General features: G+C 46.2%; 1 protein-coding gene across 1 annotated transcript; it reads right to left on the bottom strand.

The window, feature by feature from the left end:
* Positions 1-200: 200 nt before the first annotated feature.
* On the bottom strand, positions 201-8757 carry lipca (lipase, hepatic a). The gene is made up of 9 exons (XM_084436966.1): positions 8431-8757; positions 6940-7127; positions 6414-6593; positions 6138-6258; positions 5694-5927; positions 4631-4873; positions 3758-3872; positions 2751-2969; positions 201-1425 (listed from the first exon to the last, which is right to left on the bottom strand). The coding sequence occupies exons 1-9, from the start codon at positions 8510-8512 to the stop codon at positions 1269-1271; spliced, it is 1539 nt and encodes a 512-aa protein (XP_084293092.1). The 5' UTR covers positions 8513-8757; the 3' UTR covers positions 201-1268.
* Positions 8758-9356: the final 599 nt, after the last annotated feature.

Below are 9356 nucleotides of genomic sequence, written 5' to 3'. Positions count from 1 at the left end.
GTGGCCAAATCTCTGAAAAAGTGACTTTGAATGGTTGAAAAAGGAGTGTTGCAGTTGTGAAAATGGAAAACTCAAATACAAAACCACGTTTGCAGTAATTGCATAGATTCGAATTTTATTTTCAACCTATCAAAACATTGTGCAAGCCTTCAAAACTTATTTTCGGGCTTGCAAAACCTTTTCAAGCATTCAAACACTGAGTTTCAACTTTTCATTTCAGACCGCTGCTGCGGAGTTTCAAGTCCACCTTTTCAAAACCGTCTGCGGAAGAACGCTGCCAAAATGACATTACTCGCAACCTCGCAAGTGTGTGGCCAAATCTCTGAAAAAGTTACTTTGAATGGTTGAAAAGGCAGTGTTGCAGCTGTGAAAAAGGAAAACTCAAATACAACATTTTCAGAGATTCGAATTTTATTTTCAACCTATCAAAACATTGTGCAAGCCTTCAAAACGTATTTTCAGTCTTGCAAAACCGTGTTCAAGCATTCAAACACTGATTTACAACCTTTCACCTCGTTTTTTTCAGTTTAGAATTATGGCATGATTCTAATCCCATAAACCCCATACTGTCATGGAGCAGATATGGTCCTGAGACAAGAGGTCTTGGCCATTACACTACCATCAGACACAAAGTGTTCCTAATTCAATGGTTTCATAAACCAGTCTAAGACATTTTGTAGAATATAATCAGGTGCCTTGGTCTGCTGATTGCTTTGATGTGTCAAATAATCAGTGCTTTGAAGAGCAATCATCTGTGTGGCACAGATAAGGGTAGGCGAGGGTTAGGGTTGGAGTTACTGTTAGTTTTGAAACTGGACCTACAGTATGGGTTAGGGTTGAAGCTGGTATTACTGTAGGTAGGCTTAAGGGAACATGGTCCTTGGGGACCAACAGTGCACTTACATATTCCCCGTGTTTACATAAATTATCGCTGTTGCAATAAATAGATTCTGTAGTCATGCCAGGAACCATTTCCCCATCCCAACCGGCAACCATTTGAAGAGTTTGGGAAATAAATAGCAAGTGACCAAGAAGCTTTAAAATGTAAATAAATAGGCTAATTTATTGCCAAGATTTTTTTAACATAAAAATTAAGGTGGGATACTGTACACACTGTATTTTGATGAAAATTGATAATTACACCATACATGAACAGAATAATACAGAGGCCATTGATTGCAGGCTGCGCATGCCCTCTATTCAGTGGCCGAGGAACACTTAAGCGTGTTTGAAACTTTCCAAATCCTTCAAATGTAGCCTAATTGGATTCACTTTGTCGAAGTTCTGGATGCGGTGATACGGTAAGTAGGCCGAGACGTGTTTCTTCTATGCTGTTTCTCACTCTCTTCTTTACAACGCACGAACACTTTCTCTTGCGAGGGTTGAACGCGGTGTCCATCATTTATCTTGGCACAAAATGTTGTCCTGGAAAAGAAGATTGGATACGTTTTACCAGATCGTGCTAGCCACAGTGACCGTCCAATAAATCAGGTACAATCACTGAGTAGGCCTATTGATTAATATAGCTCACCCCCCCCCCCCCCCCACCCCTCCCAGCTCCCGGAAGCGTGCCGAAGTGTCCTTGAGCAAGACCCTAAACCCCAAAATCTCTCACGTGCGGCACGATGGCGCAGTACTACCTTGTGCTGTAGCCTCACAGCAAGAAGGTCTCTGGGATTTCTGTGCGGAGCTTTTATGTTCTCCCTGTGTTCGCAAGGGTTTCCTCCCAAAGAGCCCAATACGAAAAACATGCAGAAGAACAGATGCTCTTCAGTCCAGTACCTGACCAAGACCTGGACTGAGCACTTGGACTTGGTCCCCGGGCGCCATGAACGATGGCTGCCCTTGGATCAGGACAGCTTGGATGGGAGAAATTGCATGTGTGTGTACTGTGCGCTGTGTCGTCTCTCACTGTGAGCCACCCCCCCCCTCATCGGGTCCTAAATTATAGTTTTGTTTGTATGACCAGGTCTGGTTTTCCTCTAGAGGGCGACAATGCCTTTAAAATAATCGACCCATCAAATAATAATAATAAATAATTTTGTGGCTGTTCAGTTTAGTTCTCAAGCTCCTAGACCACTAATGTCTGGTGTTTTGTGTATGATTACCAATATTATAAGAAAGAAATATTGTGATTCATGATACAAGTGCCACAGATGGCTACCAGTGTAATTCCTTGATAGTGGAATTGTGTTGCACTGGTTGAAATTACAATGTAACGTTACATAACATTACACATCACAGTTCACGTAAAGGATAGCGTCCGTTTGTTGGTGTTGTTGGACCTTGAGGCTATACTGTTCATTCCATCCTCCCTTGCAGCCCTTGAACTATATGCCATATCAGTATACCGTCCCAGTGATCACTGGTCACAATGACAAGTAAAGGCTAAACCCCACATAGACAGCTTTTCAGCCTCTGCTGCATGTTACAGTATATACCCTCTTGGATTGCATGTGCTTATTTCTTTATTCTTTTCTCTTGAAGATAACGATCTTGTTACATAACTGGGGCTGCGATCTGCATGCAGTAGCCTACTACTGTACAACTAGGCGTTGCGTAATCTTGCTATCCACCGACAACTCACCCCCCCCCCCCCCCCGACAACTGTATATGGAGCCAGAGATGCACGTTAGCAGACAGATAGACAGAGCTCCTCCTGTGTGGCCGTTCACAACCTTAACCAGCACTACTGATGTGAATTAATGGGATCCCCCCCCCCCCCCCACGGTTAGAGGCACAACACCCACCTCTCCTGTGTCTCCCCATCCTTGACGCTGATCTTGCCCACGGTGAGCTGCGGCCCCTCCCCCCCTCCCCCCCAGGGCATGAGCGTGTGCATCCTCCTCCACACATTCTTCCATAGAGCCGTGCCCTCCCACCGGAACCTCAGCATCATCAGGCTGCCGATGTCTGTGTCCAGGGTGATCAGGAAGGTGAAGGTCTTATTTCCCGAGATCTCTTCGATGCTGCGAGAGAGACAGGGGATAAAGAGAGAGAGAGAGTCAGAGACAGAGAGACAGGGGATAAAGAGAGGGTTCCACAAGAGAGAGAGTCAGAGAGAGAGAGAGTCAGAGAGAGAGAGAGAGACGGGATAAAGAGAGGGTTCAGAGAGAGAGAGAGAGTCAGAGAGAGAGAGGTAATAAAGAGATGGTTCAGAGAGGGAGAGAGAAAGAGTCAGAGAGAGAGAGAGAGAGAGAGAGAGATGAACTGCTGCTGATAAGATTAGTGTTTGACAGTAAACTGGGACAGTGTGTCTTTTTCCACACAAAGAACAGATGTCTCTCTGTGAGCTGAAACACATCTGTGTATGTTATACAGCTATGGCAGTCTTGGGTAATCCCCCTTGAACTGGAATCACCCCAGGGAAATGGCCTCCGCTCATCCCTGTCACACATGCACTATGGCATAGCAATACCAGGACTGCGCAACCATGTGACTCTTCGCTCTTAGGACACACGAGAGCCAGCTTCACTGCTATGAACGCATGTAGAATGGGAGGAGAGAAGACTGTTCATTTGTGACGTGCACAGAAATCAATTATTAACCCCCCGCCAACCCCACATCCCCAAAGAGATAGGAGCTTTTCCCTAGCTACCCGAAGCCTGTTGAACCGCGGGTTTCCCAGTTCAGCCACTGAGCTTCTGACAGGATGTGATTGTGTTTGTAGGGCTGAGGCTGAGCAGAGTGGCCGTAGGGGCTACTGGAGCAGGAAACCCTTTAGCTCTGGGTTCCATGATGTGGTACGGGTACTCACAATGTAATAGGCAGATCCTGGCTCTCCTCTTTAGTACCCGTGAGAGAGATGGTGAGAGAGGGCTCGATCCTCTCTATCTGGTTGACGAATTGAATTCTGAATTGGTAGTGGTAGACTGAGGGAGGGAGGGAGGGAGAGAGAGAGAGAGAGTCATGAAAGATAAGGTATACAATGTCTTGTTGAATCTGAATCGTGGAAGCAGATAGGTTGTTGGTCAGTGAGATTTTGGGAGCAGGGCGGAGGGCCAGCATGGAGGCAGCTGTGCAGCACAGTGGGCCACTGCAGCTATAACGCTTACAGCAGGGGGAGAAGAAGCTTTAAAGTGGCTGTTATTGGCTGTACTCCACAGAAAGCAGATTGTCTTTTTTAATAAAGCGTCAAACTTGGATTTCTAAGCCTTCGTTACTATTCTGGACAAAGATTCCGGAGATCTTCAAACTTTACAGAGATCTTACCTCACCAATCACCAAAGTGGCACAAGACGAGTTTACACAAACTGACTACAAGGCTGCCCTTGTGGGATTGTGGGATCTGGGGTTAAATTACAATGTTATTAACAAAGAAAACTCAATGGATCACCTGCTATTCTCCTCCAAGCTGACTCGCATACAGCACAACTGATGATATTAACTCTTCAACTCTTTCCCACAACGTTATGTAATGAGTCATGCTTTGTACAGGTCATGTTGTTTTGCCCAGAAGGTCAGCATATATGTTTGCCCACTTCAGAGCATGAATCTGTTTTTTCAATGTTAAAAACGCCGGACATTGCACCATTTGAGTAGCCTACATGACAGCCTGAGAGATTTGTCACACAAGGTCACCGTTCTCAGGCTGTGGATCGGGACACAGATAGAGGCCGGACCCACTTACGTTTGTAAGGCATGTGTGAGCGGGTCTTGAGGTAGAACCTCTTGCTGGCGCCGGTGCGGACCTTCCTGATGTCGTAGCCCAGTTTGTTGCAGCGGTTCTTACGGCAGTCCAGACAGACGCCCTTGTCGAAGGCGCTGTCGTCGCTGCACCGGTAGGCCATGCTCTGCTTGTCCCTGTTCAGCAGGGAGTCGATGAACAGGTGGACCGAACGCTCGTGCGCACATTTCAATGACTGCTCAAAACCTAGGAGAAGGTTGAAACGTCATATCAAACAGACCATGGTGAGTGTATAGGAACTTTGTGACGGCGATTATACAGGAACTAGGCTAGGTAGGCTAGGCTACTGCATGATGGTCCGGTAATTATTCTACCTTTTATCCTTGGTGTCAGTGATCTGAGTTTAGTTACTCTGCCATCAGAAATGGCTTTGGATATTTTTTTTTATCTTCAGAACCAAGCGATCTGAGACTGAGGCATGTTTTTGTTTATGCCTGCCAGCCTGCCGTCCCCTAATCTCTCCTGAGGATACCCGATAAGTCTGCGCAGAACCTTCATCAAGATTTGGTCATTATTTTGGCATTGATGTCATTATCCCCGCAGCAGATCTGTCAGTGTCCTGTCACGTTTTAAAGGGAGATAAAACTACCCGCTGTCTCCGATCTGAGGCCGGCGTCTGAGCTTTTACACAGCAGCCCGTCTGTCCCCCTGTCCGTCTGTCCCCGAGGACCGTCCCCGAGGACCGTCCCCTCGCCTGGAGGCAGGACACAGCCTGACGGGCCGCCGAGACGCAGGTGGCTCGTTAACTCAGGGGAGTGACAGCTGCTTTAATGCGCAACCCCATCACTTTCATGTTAGGAGCCTTTTTTGATATTAAAGCCTCCCTAAATCCCGGCGTCACTTATCTTCAACTATGGGGAATTCAACTCATATTCCGCTTGAATATAAGATGATCCGCTGCTTTAACAACCTTGCTCCTCACTTCCCTTTGTCCGGAACACCAATCATTTCTGTTCCCCCTTATCATAATATGCTAGTTCTTCCGTACCGTCCTTATTACGCTTACCCATGAGTCCATATTCGCTTATGTGTTCGTATAAATTCTTGAAGTGGCACCCCGGTTGGAATTCACCCCCGTTGGGGTAGAAGTCGTAGTGTGCCACGGGCTGTTTGATGCCCACGCTCAGACCCATGCGCCCCTGGGTGAAGGTATGGATGGCGTCCACAAAGAGGGCATCGTCAGGAGAGAGTCTGTCCGTGGGGGACATGCCCTCAAACAGTGGGCCTGCTGGGTCCAATCCTGGCAAGGGAAAACACGCAGCAGGTTTGAGCTGCTTGAGTACTTTAACAGTAAATAAATATTTGTTATTTGACCCCCTTAGTTTCCAGTAAACCATTAATTTCAGACCATTTCCAGTAAACCATTGATTTCAGTTTACCATTTAAATAAAGTGTTTTTCCTTGGCACAGCTAGATTTGCCCTCAAACAGGGTTAGGGTTAGAGCCTCACCGGTGATTCGTCCGATCTTCCTGGACCCTCCTCCCATGTATCTTCCAGCGAATCCGGAGATGTGAGCGCCAAGGCTGTACCCAATCAGATGAATCATCTTTGCAGGAAACTGGTAGTTCTCCTGATCCGTAGATAAAGGAAAGGTCACATTTTTGTGCTTGAATATGAGTACGAAGTGAATGACAAGGACATTCATGTTTTAACACCCGGTGCTGGAACACCTTTCTTACAGCTATGACGCTGTCTCCTTTATTTGAAGTGTGCCAAGCTTCTCACCTCCAGCCACTGCAGCAGCACGGCTATGTCCTGGCCCACGATGCGCGTGTTCTGGGCTGCAGTCGGATAGTGCTGTTGGGCCAGGGAGAGCCAGTCTGTGATGACCACGTTGACGTCTCCCAGGCGGGTCTTCAGAGCCGTGGCCAGCTTGGGGACCCAGCTCTCTATCATTCCGTCCAACTGGGGACCAGAGAACCTTGCTTTAGTGTCACCCGGGGTCCCAGACGTGTTGCTGAGGAGAGCTCTAGGCTTGGGAGTGATCAAAACTTTCACCTCAACAAATTGCAGTTGGACATGTCTTAACTTCCTTCAGCTGTTATTGGCCTGCTTCTTAAGTGAAGAACAAGATCTTTAATAGTAATTCTTAGATGTTCTTTCATATATAGGCTACAGTATCTTTGATGTAACCTGCTTCCAATATTGTTTTAATGGCTATATGTCAAGCTCTGTATAATATATGTGAAGCGTAGTCAGCCTACTCCTCCTTGAGCAACCCAGGGCAGAGTGAGGAGAGAACAGGCCTTACCGACCAGCCGTGTGTGATGATGATGAGAGGGTTAGTGGTGTTGAAGCCGCAGGAGGTCAGAGTTTGAGGCTTGAAGGCCTCCAGGATGCAGGCGTTGTCCATGTAGTCTCCCTCTGTATACAGCCTGAAGACTGAGTTGGCTACGTAGGGCGTATTTATCCTCAGGATGGGATGATGCTTGCGGTCCACTATCGATTGACATATGCAGACAAAATGAGAGGGAATGCAACAGCAATGCAGAGACAATGATATAAACATGACTATGGCAGATTTCATATGTTGTTTTTTGGGACAATTTTATATCAACATGCAAAGTGTGCAGTGTATGTGCACTACTAACCACTTTGGCTGCATACTTACTTGCAGGATAAATGTCATTTTTGCACTTTTGTGCATAACTTGGACTATTGAATGGATAGTTTGAGATAAACTATGCTTGGCACAGAGTTCAAACTGAGAATAGGCTGAGATTTGTAAGAGTAGCTCTCTGTTTATTGATTTTCTGTTCTGTAAAGCGGTGACTAATGTATTCCTTGTCTAGTTCTATAACAAGGAAACGCTGGGATCTGTTCACAATGACTTTGCATTCAGATGCAATCAATCCCATATGGCTTTATTTGGTTCTCTTGATCCCTGATATGATAAATAATGTGAAATATAAGGAAAGTGTCCTTCCCCTTGTGGATGTCTATAACTGGCTCAGATCTAAGGTCATGGGCACTGAGAGACACGGTTTTCTAGAAAAACAGGATCCAGTAGAGCACCCATTGTGCTCTCACAGGCCTGGCACCTCGAGAATCACCATTCATCAGGAACAACAGGAATGATGAATTTGTTTATTCCAGTCCTGTTTGTTTCTAGATTCCCAGGACTGTTAGTTTGCCGTCAACATTTTTACCCAATTAGGAGCAACACATTTTTATAAGAATGTACTGGAGCATAATGATGGTCCGTCTAAAAAAAGCCAGTCGTCCCTAATGAAAGCTATTCAGAGACAGACACATTTACACTCAGATACCACAAATAGCCTGCTCCTCCAAACAGCGAATCATGTGGCTCAATACAATATATATGAGCCATGAAGACATAGTGAAGAGGTTGTTGTTCGACCAAACATTAGAATGGGCAAGACATGTGATCTAAGCTATTTCTAGAACAGCTGCCCTCCTGGAAGTTTCACAAGAGTTAACAGATGGTGAGATACAGTAAGCAAAAAAAACATGGAGTGAGCGGCAGTTTTGTGAGCAAAAACACCTTGTTAATGAGAGAGATCACAGGAGAATGGACAATACTGGACATTTCTACCTAATAAAGTGGCCACTGAGTGTTGCATAGCCAGACTTGTAAAGTGCAGTACTGAAGCTTGTGAAACTGAACGCCTGTTTTGTGGGAGTCCCTCTCCCCCAAGCTGAACACTGTTCCTAACCTACAGGACACGGTGATGAGACCCCCCCCCCCCGCCCCCCATGCTGAAAGTGAAAGACCACTCACCTGTCCTGTTTCCCTTGATTTTCTTTCCGTCACCCAGGTGATAAGTGAGCAGCAAGCAGCACAGGATTCTGAGCAGGGCCATGGTGTCACAGTCAACGCAGCTCCCCAGTTAATCCCTCCAACACTGTGCTCAACTGGGCAGGAGAGGACAGGAGAGCAGCTAAATAATGCTAATGGGCAGGGGGGTCGTAGGAAGAGTGAGAGAGCCCAGAGGTGAGAGCCTCTAGCTGGGGGAGGTTCATGCAGAGGTGATCCAGGAACTCTGGGAGCGTTTCAGGAGTGGGAGAGGATAGGACACTTTGTCCCGTACCGAGACAGAGAGAGGGGAAGGGGCAAGGTCACCTGGGTAGGGGGAGAGATTGTCCTGTCCTGATTGGCTGCTGTCCTGGTAGCCAGTCTCTGTAGATTGTGCAAGGCTAGGTGGTGGGTGTAGGGTAGGAGATTGGGACGGTTAAAAGATGGTTTAGTAGCCCGGAGATAAGATACTAAATGACCCCATGTCTCTATCATGTCTGGGTAGTGTTTCTTTTCAAATCACTGAATGTACATTTTTGAGTTAAGTCTCTATTGTCAATTTAGTCTGTAACTCACAAACGGTAAAAAGTCACTCACAATGAGCCTTGTGTTTTTCTTTGTGTCTGCTCTTATCTAAATGACTGCAATAACTTTCTTCTCTGTCACAAATTACATTGATTATGTAGAAGGACAGTAGTAGTACTGTAGTAGTAGTAGTAGCTTTTATTGTGGAGATATTGTCCTGTACGTGCTAACAACGGGGACTGTCAACAGACCGGGCTCATAACGTATCTGATCTGTATCAGGGGGGTTTATTGGAGTCTGATGCAAATGGCTTCCAGGGTTTTCCCAAATTGATAGCCCGTATTCTTCATCAGAGCTGAAAAGTCTTCCTGCTAAATTCTACTCAT

Source organism: Borostomias antarcticus, assembly GCF_949987555.1.
Source record: "Borostomias antarcticus genome assembly, chromosome: 4".
NCBI lineage: Eukaryota > Metazoa > Chordata > Actinopteri > Stomiiformes > Stomiidae > Borostomias > Borostomias antarcticus.
This window is presented reverse-complemented; position numbering and strand designations above follow the sequence as displayed.

What these genes read in the sequence shown, in the direction of transcription:
- lipca (XM_084436966.1), bottom strand. Translation starts at nt 8,512, where the DNA reads ATGGCCCTGCTCAGAATCCTGTGCTGCTTGCTGCTCACTTATCACCTG. An exon ending in TCATCACACACGGCTGGTCG is followed by an intron (nt 6,594 to 6,939) that starts GTAAGGCCTGTT and finishes TCTGGTCCCCAG; the next exon opens with TTGGACGGAATGATAGAGAG. An exon ending in TGCTGCTGCAGTGGCTGGAG is followed by an intron (nt 6,259 to 6,413) that starts GTGAGAAGCTTG and finishes TCTACGGATCAG; the next exon opens with GAGAACTACCAGTTTCCTGC.